General features: G+C 40.3%; 1 protein-coding gene across 3 annotated transcripts in view; it reads left to right on the top strand.

Moving 5' to 3' along the window:
- Window positions 1-17,788, top strand: part of LOC121952968 (inositol 1,4,5-trisphosphate receptor type 1) — a 109,636-nt gene that overhangs the window by 66,368 nt on the left and 25,480 nt on the right. For all 3 annotated transcript variants that reach the window (XM_042499877.1, XM_042499869.1, XM_042499861.1), the window contains 10 exons: window positions 1,704-1,891; window positions 7,286-7,469; window positions 7,649-7,902; window positions 9,887-10,087; window positions 10,173-10,283; window positions 10,619-10,714; window positions 11,514-11,657; window positions 11,775-11,882; window positions 12,041-12,233; window positions 16,220-16,342. In XM_042499877.1, the coding sequence (XP_042355811.1) occupies window positions 1,704-1,891; window positions 7,286-7,469; window positions 7,649-7,902; window positions 9,887-10,087; window positions 10,173-10,283; window positions 10,619-10,714; window positions 11,514-11,657; window positions 11,775-11,882; window positions 12,041-12,233; window positions 16,220-16,342 (1,602 nt within the window). The remainder of the gene's footprint in view (window positions 1-1,703; window positions 1,892-7,285; window positions 7,470-7,648; window positions 7,903-9,886; window positions 10,088-10,172; window positions 10,284-10,618; window positions 10,715-11,513; window positions 11,658-11,774; window positions 11,883-12,040; window positions 12,234-16,219; window positions 16,343-17,788) is intronic.

Here is a 17,788-nt window from a genome sequence, read left to right as displayed (position 1 = left end):
GGCAGAGAATTCCATATGTACCCTGAAGCTGAGGCCTCAGGGGGGGAAATATGCAGGCAAAGTCATGTACAGTGAATTACACAACTGTACAGTTACACTGGGTAGTACAGGGTTTGTATCACAGCAGGTAGAAATCTCAGTGGTGGCCTGTTTAAGTCAATCATTTAGACTTTGTTTGTGCCAAATAATCTGTCCATTATGTTAACCTAGATCAGTAAATGTTTTGCCCTTTTTATCAGAAGAATCAGATCTTTTTCCTAATTTTGGATTTCTATGCACAGTATTGTGTCAAATGTCAATATCAAGCTGCAATTTAAAAAAATTGACTTAAAACCTAAAATATATAAGTTGAAGATTTTTTTGTTTACAGAGTTATATTGTTATTATTAGATGTGTAGACTCAGGAGTCACAATTTTGATGACTTTAGACTCGGCTTGAACACCAGTAACCTGCAATTTCACTTGACCTTTTTGACTTGAAAATACTTGATACCTTCCCCCAAGAACAAAGGGGGGAAGGTTTAATGTGCAGTTCAAAAATTACAGAATAAGACGCAACAACTTCCAACAGACTTGTTTTGAACAATAAATAAAAATGTAAAAGCATTCATTATTTTTGTAAATTTAATATATTCTTATTCTGTTGGTAAAATAGCATTACATTTGATGAAGAGTGCATTATGACTCGTGTACGACTTGAAACTCACAGTTTAAGACCTGGGATTCTGGACTTGCCTGTCTTGAGACTTACTTGACTCTTGATAAACAATGACTTGGTCCTGCCTATTGTTATTGTTGTTTTCATAAAATGACCAAAAAACACTCTATTGCAGGCTATAATGAGGAAACAATTATGAAATATGTAGATGATTCCAATATTTATCAGACTTATGCATTTACTGATATTGCAAAGTAATATCATACCAATATCTTAAAGTAAGACCAAAATGTTTTTTGTGTCTTCATTGTACCGTTGTGTTGGTAACTCATTAACCCTTTGAAACCTGGGTCGTCATCACTTCCCTTATGCTAAAATTTAAACATTTGAACTCTGAGCAAATAGCTTTCTTTTGAAAATATGGAAAGAAAAGGCAATGAGCAGTTTGGGGAAAAAAAAGTTCCACAAAGTTCTTAGATTTGAACAATTATTTTTTAAAAGCTAGGGGAAAATGTCCAAAAACCATAATTACATATTCAAAATGATTTTACAAAATTATTATTAATTAAGCACTTTTTCAGATCAGTTACTTGTTTGTTTGTTGTTGCTGTTGTTTTTACTTTTTTTCTTCTTCTGTTTTTTTCTGTCCCCCCCAATTTTCAGGTAAATTTCTTGTACTTTTCCTTCTTTTTTTTCTTTTTTCAAATTTTTGGGTAATTATTTGTTGAGTTTCTCATTGCCTTTTCCCCATGTTTTTGAAAGAAATCAAGCTAATTTGCTCTGGTTTCAAAGGGTTAAACACCCTGCGTCTCACTCGGGATTGTCATGTTAGTTTTAGTATTTTTTTTATGAAATATCTAAAAATTGCTGAATTTGTAATCATAATTTTATCTCCTGTTTAATTGCAAGGAGTTTTGCTTCTATATTTTATTAAATTAAATTTAATATATAATCTGAATGGCCATTTGGAGGTATTTACCTCATAAATCATATACCTGATACATCTGATTCTGATCTGGCCTGTCATGCTGTCTCCGTCTCGCAGCTTTAGGGGGTCCTGGGGGCCTGAGTCGCGGGGAAATGAGCCTGGCGGAGGTTCAGTGTCACTTGGACAAAGAGGGAGCCTCTGACCTGGTCATCGACCTCATCATGAACACCACCAGTGACCGAGTCTTCCAAGAAAGCATACTCCTGGCTATTGCGTTGCTGGAAGGTGGAAACACTACCATCCAGGTCAGTTAATCCCCAAATGTGGGAAATGAATGGACGTCATGTGTCAACAGTTCAACTGCGACAACTGATTGTTTTAGTAAAATAATACAAATGACACACTTGCCTATTAGCCTACTCTTGCTGTAACTGATCTGCGGTGTTTTAAGTTCATGGTCTGTTATCGATGGAAAGGCTCAGTTTATCCAGCAGTGCATCTGGAGATGATCAGCAATTTGGTTGGTGAAAAAGAACACAATGTGCCAGGGATGGTCTTCATTACAAGAGGATCTACAGTATGTGGGTCAGTGTGTCACTATAACTGCACATATACTGTGCATTACCAATGCGACTCTCCTCCCCCATCATATCTAACACTGTATCATTTGGCTCAGAGGCCCGGCCAGCTGCTAATCATGCCAGTCCGTCAGCTTGAAGTTATTATAAAATATTAATTCCTTCACTTTGGGTTGTCTCGTGTGTGCATTTGGTGCTATGAATGAATTGTCTTATCCTTTTTGTTTTAACCTGAGCCACTCCTCTATTTCTATCTGGCTTTTTCATGTCTGTCAGTCCATTGCTGTGTCCGTCGATCTCCCCAGCTTTCCGTCTGTCTGTCCGCCTCTGTGTTGTTGTGTAAGCACGGGGCTTGCATAATCAGATTAGAGCGAGGAAGCCACTGTGGCGGAGATAATGCTTCGGCTTCCCACGGCTGCCGCAGAGCTGCATCACGTGATCCGTCTGCGTTACATAAGGCCTGTGTGAATGAACAATGAGGAATGTCTCAGCCTTCAAAACATTCCAGCCTCTCTCCCGCTCCTCTCGCGCCTCCCTCGCCAGCCCAAACTGGGTCATGCTGGGCCTCCGGAACTGGGGCAGTGGGGAGAGAGGGAGGAGGGATGGGGGGGAACACAGAGGGGATTGAACCCTCAAGTTCTCAAGTTTGTTCTGAGAAGGGAGGTTTCTTTTCGGAGAATACTCTGTATGCAGTGCTAGAAATATACCACGTTGGTACAAATATTTGCGTTCTTTGAGTTCCTGGATAATTTCCTAAAAACTGTGAACAGTTTGATTGTAAGTTTTTGTTGAAAAACGGACAACTTGAAGTTCGAATTCATATATCAAGCAAATTTTTTCTGAGAACTTGAAGTGTCACTATGAGAGAAAATTTTGCTCTCTTCAAGAAAGCACTCCAAGGATGAGAGCAGTTGGCTTTTGTCAGTGTCTTCATCTGACATGCCGAGCTGAGCACCTGTTGAGTCTTGGATATCTTGCGCTCATGTAACGTAGTTAACTATTTACTCATGACCTACATAGCGCACTGAAATAAACCACGCAGATTGCACGCCAGTAACTTGTTTACGCACACACATGCTCTCTTTCTGCTGTCAAGCAAAGCTAATGCATAGATGTCCTTGGAGGTCTTGGAGATTTTACAGTACATGCATTTTAGTGCTCTCTAGACTTGTTGGCTCCTCTTTTACGTCTGTCACATGCCTGCTCTTCTGTGAAAGCTAGGAGAGAGTGCAAACAGCTGTAAACTGTGTTGTGACATGGCGACTTGTGACATTTCGCTCCTCAGCCATCTGGCGTGTCACCGCATAGCAGACTGTTCTGTTTCCCTCCAAAAGTCTTGCAATCGCAGGTGCAGTTTAACCGATATTGCAAAGGCGATGTACGAGACAAATGTAGAAGACAAAGTCAATTTCAGGTGGAAAAATAGCAAGAGTGGTGGCTGGTTTAAGGAAAGAAGGAACTCAGAGAAGAGTGGAGCTGGTTTGCATGCGGTGCTGCCTGACATGAGGGAGGGTGAGAGGGAAAGGGAGCGTGAGTATAAATAGCTGTTACATAACATCCCTTTGTTGATGCCAAGTGGCGGAACGGAAGGAGAGAAGGGAAAGCGCTATGACCTTGTTTTTCAGTGTTGTCCGCCCCCACCTCGCCCCGCTCCTCTCCGTCTCATTCCACTAAGGGTTTGTCTCCATGGATACAGACAGGCACTGTGTTTACCCAACACTACAGGGGGGCCCTGAGATGCTTTTTCTCTCTCCTCCTCCTCTGTTACTATCACTCCATTCTCTCCTTGACCACCATGTGTCGTTACTTCATCCATCACGTCATCCCTCCATCAGGCCACTCTGGTCCCCGCTTTTCTAGTGATATCAAAACACAGATGGCATCTTGATACAGCCGCACAGATTTTGTCAGCGGGTGTGTAAAGGGACCAGCATCAAAACACTACAGAAGCAGCAGTGTGGTTAGGACATGAAAGTTTAGGGTTTTTTTTCAGATTCGTTGTAACCTCACACACGATTCTAAAGAAACCATAAAATGAAAGTGTGATGCAGTTGTTTTTTTTAATCACTGTGGTGTTCCAGCTTTATGTACGAGGCTTTGTCTTTGTTTCAGTGACTCAATCAATCCACTAAATGCAGCTCAGTTCTTAGAAACAGGTTTAAAAAAATATCTGTCTGCTGCTACAGGTGAAGACTTTCACCGCCAGACACACAGTAATAAATAACTCTTACATGACTGATACATTCACCCCGCAGCCGCCATTAATCACCCAAACTCATCTCTGCTGCAGAGAAATATATTTCATATATCAGCTAACCCTGATCCATAAGATGAAACACCCCTGTCGTGCACCATAAGCCCGACTGCACTCTGAGACTTTCTCTAACCTGGGATATCCCAGTGCTGAGGCGACATTAATAAAATGCTAGGCGGTGGAAAATGAACGTGATTACATAAGAGTGAAGTTGCTGAGTTTTTAGGGAAGAATACAGTGATTCCGCATGTCTGATATGTGGGTGTGTCGCTTAAAAATTGGCATGTGCCTGTGTCGGAGACAGCTGACCTACTTTTGCGTGTAAAAGTCAGTGGGCGTAATAGCGTATGTGCTCTCCAGCTTGTGTGTACTGTACAAATGTGTGTCTGTGCGTGTTATGTAAAGGTAATTGGGGGGGGGGGGGGGGGGGGGGGGGGGGGGGGGGGGGGGGGGGGTGCGCGCTCCTCTCTCTCTCTCTCTCTCTCTCTCCCCCCTCCTCTCTCTCTCTCTCTCTCTCTCTGTTTGACCTGGTTCAATAAATGTGTGTTAACCTGCTGGGCCTCCTACCTCACCCTCTCCTCCTGCCTGGTGGAGGACACTGTTATGTAAGCAGAGACAGACAGGCAGGAATGACCATCACTCTCCCCCCACCTCCCTCCTCAGGCGTGCTGTGAGTTGTGAGCTGTGAGTGGGTTGCCAGCAGTGCAGCTAATCCTCCACTCTGTGCTCTCCACTCTGTCATCAAGTTGTTTATTACGTGATGGCCTTGGTCGACAGCTCCCCCTCCCACCCTGCTATCTCCCCGTTGCTGAATGTTGGCAGAATGTGTACGTGCAGGAGGGCTGCTGCTCAGTGGTGGAGGGCTGGGGTGGGGCACAATAAGGCTCTGGAATCTGCTTCAGGGCACAAGCACACAGTTATGTCATTGTTCCTTTGGAAGAAAACTGGGCTGCAAAGCTGATCTGTAAATAAGCTGCACACACTTGTGTTTGGCAACGTAATTGGCTTGTTTTCAATTTTGAATGAAACGATTTAGCGGTGTGTTTAACATTAAATACCTATAACCCTGTTAATACAACAAACACCCTCACAGCGTCCTTGAAGTGGGAGCAACAACGCTTGTTTTTTCTTTTTTCCTCATGACTATCATTTATTTGTTTCCTCCAGTAGCCCAGTTTTACATCTAACCTGGAAAGACAGATGGTTATGTAACAACTTTGAGAGCTGCCCTACATACTCTCTGTTACTCCCTCATTCCCTCTTTGGTGTCTGTCTTTTGCCTCAAGCTCTTTTTCTTCTCCCGCTCCCCACCGTCTCCATTTCTCTATCTGTGTAAGTAGGCCAGGCTTCTCCCTCTCGTGTCAGTTTTCACCCCGTTAGTGCGGTGAGGCCACTTGTGTCGGTCGCAGCCTTTCCATAGGCTGCAGCAGATAACAGCCCTTACATAATCAAAACAACAGCCCTGTGGGTTGGGACACGGTGTATGCATTGTGCCTGCAGGCTCGAAAGTGTTCCAATTTTGCATGACCCCATTCCACAGCAATAACTGCAGCATTTAAACCCTCCCACCTCGCACTGAATCCTGATTTGCTTTGCTGTAGTTATATAATGTTTTGTGAAGGTCCAGTCCAGACCATTTTACTCATGCTAAGCAATGAAAAAAGTACAGAGTATGTGTGCAAAGACAAGACAAAGAATTTTAAATAAAACCAGATTTTCAAGTTCGTGTTTCCTGTTCCAACATCACGTTTTGACCTTAGTTCACTTCACTCTAAATCAGTTACATAAGACAAACTTGGAAGGGAAAGTAAAGTTAACTATGTACTGGTAATTCATATCAGGGCTGAAACTAATGACTTTTCATTACTGATAAATCAGTTTTTGCTTATTGTGTCTTTAAAATGTCTGAAAATAGTGAAAAATGTCGCAGATTGCCCAGAAATTTCATGGTTACATCTTAAAATGACTTTTTATGCCTCCACACCAGGATGTTATGTTTTTGAGTTTTGCATCCTTAGGTCCCATTCACGTTAACGCGATATCTCAAGAACGCCTTAAAGAAATTTCTTCAAATGTGGCACAAACGTCCACTTGGACTCCACTTGGACCTCCACTTGGACTAATTAGATGATGGTGAACAGACAAGATTTTCATAGTCATAGGTCAAGGGAAAATTCAAATATACATCCATTTTATTTTTGTGAACGCAGCACCTCACAAGCACATTGATTAAATTTCTTTAAAGTCTACAAAAGATGTTGTTAGCCATAACACAAGGATTAATAAAATATTCTGACATTTCACACAAATGTTTAAAAGGACATAATGAGGAGGTAATGACATTATATATTTAAAAAGGTCAAAGATCAACATCACTGTGACATCAAAATGTTTTGCAAAAACATTTTCTTGGTCATCATTCATCATCATATCACAGGAACAGAAGGGGCGATATTTGGTCAGATGCTGAATTGTTGACTCTAATCTTGAATGTCCGCCTTGAAACTCTGCTGGTTGTAGAGATCGTCTGTGATGCCACATTGAAAATGCATGTGTATCGTCTGTGTTTTCACAGACGTGGATGTAAACTGTAAGTTCGACGTAACTAGTGCACAGCGATGTAATTCTAATTTTTGAGAAACTAACAGGCTGAAACCCAAATATATGAGATTCTGAAATGGTATAAAATTTAAAAAAAGCAGCAAATATTATCATTTGAGAAGCTGAAACTAGAGGAACTCTGTTTTGAGGGTTTTTTTTGCTTGGAAAATTATTGACATTAAACATTAAATGGATTATCAAAATTCTGTTTAGCAGATAATGAGAACCATAATGTTTTTCTTTTCGTTTTTGTCCTATGTGTTCAGCGTTCGTTCTTTTGCCGTCTGACAGAGGACAAGAAGTCAGAAAAGTTCTTCCGTGTCTTCTATGACCGTATGAAAGTGGCCCAGCTGGAGATCAAAGCCACAGTGACAGTAAATACCAGTGACCTGGGAAACAGGAAGAGAGATGATGACAGTCAGGACAAAGATGTCCCTGTCCGTAAAAAAGGTCAGAGGTCACACACTATGATCTGAAGCATGAATTTATGTCAGGTTGTTAGCAAAAGATGCCAAAACAGGCTACAAATTGTAGATCATTAAAATTTGTTTGCAAATCCAGAGTAGAAAGGGGATTCATGCGGTTTTCAACTGCATCATTTGTCCCTTCTTATTTGTTTCTGTGTTTAGCCAGAGACTCAGCGGTGGTCATGACAGAGGATGTGAGGGAGCAGCTACTAGAGGCCTCTACTGCCACCAAGAAGGCCTTTAACTCTTACCGGCGTGAAGCAGACCCCGAGGACCACTTCAACTCAGCTGACGGCCAGTCCAGCTCCGGGGACAAGAACCAGGACGAGGGAGAAATGAGTTTTGTAATCATCATCATGCAGCCCATCCTTCGCTTTCTTCAGCTGCTTTGTGAGAATCACAACCGTGACCTACAGGTGGGACAGTTTCTACAGACTCAGTACCTTCTTAGGCCAGAGATATAAAACTCATTTGAATTCATGGGCTACCTACAGCCCAATTTGATCTAATTTTGACCCAACCAGTAAAATCATTGCATTATAACCTATCAATAAAAATGCCTTCACTTTTTCCCTTTCTTTTGGTGTAAAGAAGTACAAGTGGCCTACATTCTGAAAATGTTAACAATTAATGAATAATCTATTCACAATGATGAGCAGCCCAAGATATTGTAGGAAAAGTAAGTGAGTTTTCAACAATATGTCTCAGTTTTTTAGCATGCATGTCTTTACAAACTCACCCTCTGAGTGTGGCTTTGATGCTGATGCTCTGTCGTTACCAATAAGGTAGCTAGCTTTTACAGCTTTTTGGCTGATCTGTCGGCTGCAACTCAAAACAGACTGCTGTTCCCTCAAACCTGCCAACAATTCATTTCTCTTCTCTATTCTCAGTTGTCCATGCAAGTTCTTGTATTTTTTGCCATGTTGAGTCTGATACTGGCTGCGAATATTATATTCCTTGAACACTGAAAGCTGCTGTGAACGCACCAACCATAATGGCTTCCCATTTACCTCTGTGAATACTAGGAACAGGTCCATTTGGACAAATAGGAATAGCACAGCAGTGCATTTTATTGAACATTTGGAATTAATGACTACTATGCAGTTTTCAAGTTATCCAGTGGGTTGGATTGGACCCTTTTAGGGGCCTGTTCTGGCCAATGGGCCTATGTTTGACAACCTTGCTTTAAAACATGGTTGTGACATTTTAGCCTTATATGCTTTTTCCACTTTGCAGGTTTTATCTCTATGATAGTTAAGCAAATTGACTTGATTTCTTTCACACACCTGGGAAGAGTGTGGCACCTTAACAAGAAATGACCCAAAAAATAGCAAGAGATTTGTAAATAGTTACAAGAAAATTCCCTTAATTCCCTATAATTAAGAGAATTCTAAATACAGTTTTCCATACAGTTTTTTCCATGTTTGATAATATTTTATAATCCCATCAGCTATTTTTCATATCATTTTCTTGTCGCCTTTTATTGATTTTTTAATAGTTTATCTGACATTTCTTGCCCTTACTGTTTTTTTCATGTGTTTTTGAAAGAAACCAATTTTGTCAAGTTTCAGAGGTTTAAATGCTAATAAACAGCACTGCATGCAGACAGGAAAACTGATGCCAATCCAGGTGTTACGGGGTTAAACAGCTTTGTTACCAGTGCTGAATCCCTGAATCATTATTGCCATTTGTTTGAGGGTCAGGCCTGACCTCTTCTGTAGCACATCCTTATTTAAAGACATATGAAAGGGAAATTTTTAACTTGATTTTTTGCGTTTGTGTGTTCACTGAACTTCCTCTCTCTGAACTGTAATGCCTCTCTCTTTCACTGAGCTGAGAAAGGGCAGCTTTCAGTTACTTTCAGTTAATTAACCTGCTGTGAATTCCAAGAAGGCAGCTGGAGAAATTTTATTAGGTTCAGAGCATTATTCAAACCTAAGAGTGATGCCTGCAGATGTCTTATAGTATTTGGTAATTAAAATAATTGTGCTATTTGCCTCATGCCATTTCTTAAAATATCATTTCCCGTTGTAAAACAAAGTACAGATTCAGCTGGTTGTTGTTTCCTGGTTCAAATCGTATTTGCAAAGTTAATTTAACGGCTGTAGAAAAAAATCCTGTCAATTACTTCCATTCAGGAATAGCTTTCTCTGAAAGCAACACTTTACCTAAAATAAATATAATTAATTAACTGCTCACTCTTGTGTAACTGGAATCTATCCTTTAGTTTATATGAAAACTTACAGTAAGCTCTGACTGATAAAGGAGTCAGTTGTTAATGGTGGAATTTTAATTTGTAGCAAAGCCTTTAAAGTTTCTTTTCTGTGTTTGGTTTTGATTAGTTTGTTATTGGTTTGTAAACAGTTCAGTCCATTCAGACTGCAACTTTTATCTCCACAGAACTTCCTTCGCTGTCAAAACAACAAGAACAACTACAACCTGGTGTGTGAGACTCTGCAGTTCTTGGACTGTATCTGCGGCAGCACCACAGGGGGTCTCGGTCTGCTGGGACTCTACATCAATGAGAAGAATGTCGCTCTTATCAACCAAACCCTGGAGAGTCTCACAGAGTACTGCCAAGGCCCCTGCCACGAAAACCAGGTATGTAAAGAAACTACTCTGGAGTGGAGGTCAAGGCACTAAAAGTCTTTTTCCATAAATGTTTTTTTTTTTTTTTTTCTTCCAGAATTGCATCGCCACACATGAGTCCAATGGAATTGATATCATAATCGCTTTGATCCTTAATGACATCAACCCACTTGGGAAAAAACGGATGGACCTGGTGCTGGAGCTCAAGGTGAGTTGCTTTGGTTGGTGTAAGTGAAGTGGAGGAGGGCTCTTTGTTTGAAATGGTGGAATGGGTTAACCCTGTGTTGGGGTCATGGGCCAAGAATGAGTGTGCAGTTTCCTTTCACAGCAGGATGGAATATTAATAAACAACTTCAAGCATAAGAGAATTCGTTCATCCATCTGAGCTGAGCTAGCTTTCTGTGCTTTTCGGCCAAGACAAATAACTGCAGAGTGCATTTTCCTAAATCAGCAGGGTTTCTGTCTGTTTTCCTTGGATTTAGAAACTGACAGAGCTGAAGTTCTTATCTCAGAGCTCTCCTAAACCCTTCTCTCTTTCCTCAGAACAATGCATCCAAGCTGCTGCTCGCCATCATGGAGAGCCGTCACGACAGTGAGAATGCAGAGAGGATCCTCTACAACATGAGGCCCAAAGAGCTGGTGAGGACATGTCTTTGAGCATCTCAGCTGCTTTTTGCATCTCAAATACAACAGCTACTGAGCTTTTCTGCCTTGGCTGTTCAGTATCACACACTAGATTTGTTCTGGAAATGCCTCCAATACTGCCTAAAATGCTGGATTGGGTATCGGTGAGTATGAAAGTCTGCACCAATCCAATACCACAACATTTATTTAAATAAACTTTTACCACCTCCAAGGGTACACTATTTACTATTTTTGGAATATCTCTTTATCTCTGCAGTCTAGAAACAAATGCTGTGTTCACACTACTAGTGAATCAACGACAGGCTGTAAGTAATTTTCAGTGTATGAACCTACAAAGTAACGCCCGATTCTTGTCGCTGTGGACAGACGTGACACACTTCTCAACTTTTTTCAGGACTCCAATGACGGGATGAAGCGTCAACTTATCATACGTTTGCAATTTGCAGACACACAGAAGCCCATGACGACGTAGGCTATCAACGAGTGTTTGAGCAACACTTACACAGAAACTTGGTGATAATGTAGCTGGGCATGCTGTTGCTTTGTCAGTCATAGTGCGAACACAGCATTCCTTTAAATGGCCCCTGATTCATACCAGTTGTTGCTTTTCAACAGGGGATCAATCCCTTTCAGAAGCGAGACTTTATCGAACTTTGTACTGGCTAATTTACAAATTCAGGTTTTAGAATCAGTACAACACAAAATGACACTGGAATATCTTTATCACGAAGCAATAATCTTGCATATTATCATGTAAAAGTGTAAAGTTTTGGATGTGTGTTTGTGTGTCCAGGTGGAGGTGATAAAGAAGGCGTATCTACAGGGAGAGGTGGAGTTTGAGGACACAAAGGAGGAGGAGGATAACGGGGAAGAGGAGGAGCATGATGCCGCTTCACCACGAAATGTCGGACACAACATCTACATTTTAGCTCATCAGGTTTGTTGTTAATCTCTGAATCCCACATTGACAGTTTAACAAAATAAAAATATAATCTAACACTATCCATGTGGGTTTTTTTCTCTTCCTCCTTTCTTGACTGTTTCCCTCGAACAGTTGGCGCGTCATAATAAGGAGCTGTGCAATATGTTAAAGCCAGGAGGGGCCAATGGAGAGGGGGATGAGGCCTTGGAGTTCTACGCCAAACACACAGCTCAGATAGAGGTCATAGCACACAACTCATATTAACTAGTTGAATTCCTCTGTAGTAGAATTTCACAAAAACAGTTGCCAAGAAAACCCAGTTTTTATCGTATGTTTCTTTGCAAATCTACAACAGTGTGGAAGTACAGAGGCAAAGGTGACTGTGTGTCTCTGTTCAGATTGTTCGCCAGGACCGCACCATGGAGGAGATAGTGTTCCCCGTGCCCAACATCTGTGAGTTCCTAACCACCGAGTCAAAGCTGCGAGTCTACTACACCACAGAGAGAGACGAGCAGGGCAGCAAGATCAACGACTTCTTCTTGCGAGCAGAGGACCTGTTCAACGAGATGAACTGGCAGAAGAAACTCAGAGGTGAGGGGGTCAAGAAGTCGCATGTGTAGCGCTTGAAGTGGTCAAATACAAATTATGAATATCCACTGTATGCCGGTTATGTGTGAGATGATACAGGATCACACATACATGATTATTCACTTGAGTTTCAGCATTTGACTGAATAAACTCTTCTGTAAGTAATTGGAGCACAACGTTCAAGAGATGCAGTAACACTCTGATGCTGGGATACACGACTAAATCAACTATGCTCATTATTAATCAGTTTTAATAACACATTAATCAATAGTGACGGGGTACCGATTACCAGACTCACCCCAGTATGACATCTTCAAATTGATCGGACAATTGGAATAAAAGTGAAAGGGAAATTGCCTCTTTATTTTAACAATAATGATAATTATTTCAATTATATAGCATCTTTAAAAACAGAGTTTACAAAGTGCTTTGACAACCAAGGCAAAGCAAGAAGGGCTTCTTGAAAAGGCAACATAACTATAATAGCCAAACATTAATTCCCAACTGCGGCCAGACAAAGTAGAATTAAACAAGAGAGAAAAAATTACAAAACAAACATAACAATAACTACCCATACCAGTAAGAGTAAATACAGTTCAAAGAATATAATCAGTAAACACTTAAATTATAGTACTAATAACAGAATGAAACATGATCAAGACAAAATAAAAGAATAAGTTAAAATAGACAGATTAAAATAGATCAAACTGCCTGACAAAACTGAACCCAAAGATAGTGAAATTTAATAGCTTGTCAAACTAAATATTAAAAAAAACTGTCAAAAAACCTCAAATCCTCAAATTTGAAAAGGTGGAATCAAATGCATTTTGTCTTGATAAATTATTCAAGCAATGGGTCAATTATCAAAACTGTTGTTGATCCATTTTCTGTTATTTCAACACTGCACGTAGTACTTCAGACAAGAGATTCCACTGATAATTATCTTAATGGGAAACTACAAAAGGAGATGACAGGGGTGGTGGGAGAAGTGTGTTCACACAGCTGGTGCAGCCGCAACAGCATTATGATTCAGAGAGCTTGTTTGGTTATCATGGCCACTTTATTGTCTTCATAAATGTCAGTTCAATTTAAGAGTCATCTGATGCTTTTCAGATGATAGTGTGCACAACTTTACAACATATTTTTTTCTGCCAGAAATAAACTTGGTTCCTGATTAAAGTGGAAACCAACAACTTTTCAACTTTTTCCCCCTGAAGTTTCCAAGTGATATTCTTGGTGCTGCTGTCGCAAAGACATCAGGAACACTTTCAGTTTTCCTCAGAGCCTAGCAACTACCAACTGGGTAGAGGTTCCAAAGTTATTTCGGTTCTTCCACCATCTGACATTTCCGCTAACTGCAAAGAATTTCATTGGTACATTTGGTAACTGGTAATAGATACTGATAGCTTATGGTGAAAACCATAGACCATAAGAAAAATAATGGACGTATCCCCTGTGAAGTCACTCATTGGTTTGTGGACTTTTGAATCCTGAGTTTGGCATTTTAGCTGTCGCCATCTTGGATTTATGGAAATAGAAATCCAGCAAGAGGGTGGAGCTGTCGAGGAGCAAGGCGTGGATCCGACTCGTGGTAACAGTATGTCTCTTTAAGTGGCAACGTCCTTAATTATGCGTAACTTTTAGTCTTAATAAAATGTAAACAGTAAAGTTGTATAAAAAAATCACCCCCTGTGCAGTTGTCATGAACTGGAAAATATGCTATATAGACTAAATTTATTTGTACCAGGGTGTAATTATGTTACATGCTGTAAAGTTAAGCATTTTAAAATTGGTTTCTTTGGGGAATGACTAGCTACTGGAGCCAGTCTCAAGTGGCTATTCAAGGAACTGCGTTGTTTGGTGCTTCTGCATTAGCTTCATTTTCAGCCTGACAGGCTACCACTTGTTGGAAACTTTTTAGCTTTCTCCCCCTAGCGTTTCCAGGTGTTATTATTGTCGGCACCAACTGGACTGCAACTACCAGCAGCACAGGACACAGCATTTTGTTTTCCACAGTTACTACAGTGCGCTTTTCTCTTATACGTGGTTGACACACGTCCCTTGTGCCGTTAATGGAGCCTTTAGTTAACTTGAAGATTGTGCCCACTGGAAGACAACATTGCATAGCAAAAGCAACATGTAGGGAACCAATCTAAAAGGTGGTGGTTTCATTATATTCTGTAGCCATTACATAGTGCAGTCAGTTTTTACTTTATAATAAAAAATTTAAGCAAAAAAACTTTTTCTTTTTCTATCTTAGATGGCAATGAATATTACCATTATAGTAGCAAGATGGTGGCTCAATGATTTGCTCTCCGTCGCCCCCATTTCTGAATTTGTCAGCCAGCTGGGTTTGGGTTTGTACGTTCTGCATTTTTTTTTTTCCCATATACAAAAAAACATACAGGTTAGGTGAATAGGAAACTCCAGATAAACCGTAAGCATGAATGCAATTTTGGGACCATGTGTCCCAGTAACGAACTGGTGCCATAACCAGGGTGTTTCCCAGCCTTTTGCTCAGTGCTGGGATAGACCTCAATCCCTGCGAGCCTGAACAGGATTCAAGTGGGTATGGAAAATAGATGGAAGCATCCCCAACCCCACAGCAGGGCTAACAATGTCCTCCTGTGTGTGCTCGTGTTTTGTGTGTGCATGTTTCCACTGTCTAAAAGCAGACAGGGGCTTTCCACATTCTTTGAGCCGTGAAGCATTTGTACAGTAACCTTATGAATCACAACTGAGAGCACGCTTGCTCACACACACAAACATACACACACAGAGAGACCCGCACCCACACTCAGTCACATTTCTAATCCACGTACAAGACAGCATACCCACACAAAGCCATATTTTGTCTCTCACTCAGAAGAGGGGATAGACAGAGAAAAGTCCCTGCATCTGTTTCTCTTTTCCACGAACCAGAGGACAGAAAATAATCTATTAAAAGTCAGGTTATGTGTCAAAGGTCAAAGTGGTATGTTTAAGTTTTGTGGCGAGGGAGAATCAAGCCAGTTATACTCAATAATTCTCACCAGCTTTCATTTGCAAATTCACCCCACAGTTTTTTCACACATTGGTTATATGGTAGTTGATCTAGTGAAACAATTACTCATTTAAAGTCATTAACCAAAAAGTTATAGTTTAAGACATTTTTTTTCCATCATTAGTTCTCAAAAGTCCCGACTATTGGTCCCAGCTTCTTAAATGTAGGCAAATGATTTGCTGCTTGTGTTTTATGTCCTTTTAATTGAATATGTTTAGCTTTTGGCATGTTGTTCAGTAAAACAACCAATCTGATGACCTTGACCTTTTGGAATTTACAAACAATTTTCACAAATTTTCTTTCATTTTATAGACCAAAATCTACCTCAATCATACTGTATGTAAGCTCAGCTAATTTCAAAAAGTTTCATATCATATGATTAGAAAATTTAAAAAAAAAAAATTCATATATTGTGGCAGCTGAAAACATGATGCAATTTAGAGTGCATGCGAAGTAGCTAGAAAGTGAGCAGAGAACTCAAAACAGTTAGCTAAAAGTAATGTGTAAATGCTTAAAAAGTGGCTAAAAATAATGAATATACATTTCAAATAGTTAACTCACAGTTGTGGATGAATTACTAAAAGTACTAATTAAAATAGTATGCACTTGAAATAGTTAGCTAAAAGTAGTAGCCAAACAAGCTAACTGAAATAGCTAAACATTTAGCTTCTGCCACTAGTAGCAAAAATGCAAACTTGACCAAGCTAACCTAAACATTTATAGTGTAACCAAAGAAAAGAAATATGGTGAATAGTGTTGAATGATATCCAGTTAATGATACATTTAAGTGAAAACATATGGAGCTTGATGTGGTGTGTTGATTAAGGGACACTTGAGTTGATTTGATAGGGGTGCAGATTTATGTCCCTAAGAAATGGTTGGGAACCACTGTGATATGTGATTAAATTCAGAAGAAATGTCTAATGTGTCATTGTCTCCTCCTCAGCCCAACCAGTGCTGTACTGGTGCTCCAGGAACATGTCGGTGTGGAGTAACGTCTCCTTCAACCTCGCCGTGCTCATGAACCTGCTGGTCTGCTTCTTCTACCCCCTAGAGGGGGTTCATGCAGGTCAGTCACATATGAGAAGACACCTGAGTGTGAGAACAGGCTTTTTAAAACCTAGCCTTGCCCGCCCCTTATATCCTGGTACTAATATTACTGTAAGGTCTGGCTTTGTGTTGGCTCAATAATTTTGAATGTGTGGAGTGGATATCAGCTCAGTCCTGGTTCTCATTCATGCATGTAAGCAAGTTTCTCTCTTTGTAGTGAATTCTTTCATGCATGTCAGTGTTGTTTTGATGCAGCATCTAAGAGCAATATCTGGATGCTTTGCACTGTTCTTGTATTCAGACATCTTTTGAAACCAGGGTCAAGCAGAGGTTATGCACACAATGATGCAGAACAGGAAGAACAAGGGCTCGCTGTCATGCTCTTATGCTGCAAACAGCCTATTATATTTCGCAATCCACAGGGACATGCCATACTAAAAAGATAGAGAATAGAATAGAAAGAGGGGGTCTCCTATGATTACCACTTTTACATGCACAAAATATTCTGTTTTTTGCCCTATTGTCTGATAAAGACAATAGTCCTATTAAGCCGTTGACGTGGCTAATAAAAATGATTATTCCACTAAAATCCTCATTTATAGAATAGAATAGGTCTTTATTGTCATTGTAACATGTAACATGTACAACGAAATTACATGCAGATGTGGATACTTGCCCTCTAACATGCCCGTGAACGCCAATCATCACGTCGAAATATGGGAGAGTGGAACAGCTGGAGCCAATGCCATTTTGCTTCTTTGCATTAAAATTCAATTTTTTTCACAGTTTTCCACTAGTGACATACTTGTTGGATTGTAAATACACAGTCAGCCTTTTTTTATTCAAAACCCCAATTAAGACACATATTCTGCATGCGTCATATACATGTCTAAACAATGTTCCTAAAACCGGATTAATACCAACATATCCCACATGGCTTAATCAGAAAATGCTTCTTTCGGAAAAAGGCCTAATCTCGAAAATCCAAACTGAATATGCAGTTTATATGACCCGTACAAAATTCCCAATATTGTCATTCAAATAATAATGGAATATTATGAGGAGTTATATTGAATCTGTAGCACTAATTTCTACAGACAGCAATAAATCCTCAATACAAGATACATAGAAAGAAGTCAAAAAGAAAACATGTTACCCATTTTAGCTTGTACCCAGTCCTATATTTTGGGTTATATTTTTAACCGTTTGTCTTAAATTTACAACACACTATGATATAAGTTACTATCTGGAAAGAGCATGTCACATGGTGCCGCCACCCACAGAGCTAGACTTTGAAAAGATGACGCTCAGTCCTCCTCCCGGGCCTCAGCTGTGACCCACTGATCTCCTTTTACCACAAGACTGCTGACTTCTGATCACCTGCCCAGGATTAGGAGCAGGACCTCAGAAGCCCTATACCTTTGTTAAAGGCACACACACACGTGCACACACACAGAGGGAGAGG

This window comes from Plectropomus leopardus, chromosome 2 (assembly GCF_008729295.1).
Source record: "Plectropomus leopardus isolate mb chromosome 2, YSFRI_Pleo_2.0, whole genome shotgun sequence".
Taxonomy (NCBI): domain Eukaryota; kingdom Metazoa; phylum Chordata; class Actinopteri; order Perciformes; family Serranidae; genus Plectropomus; species Plectropomus leopardus.
The sequence above is the reverse complement of the archived record's forward strand: the minus strand, read 5'-3'. Positions and strand labels throughout refer to the sequence as shown.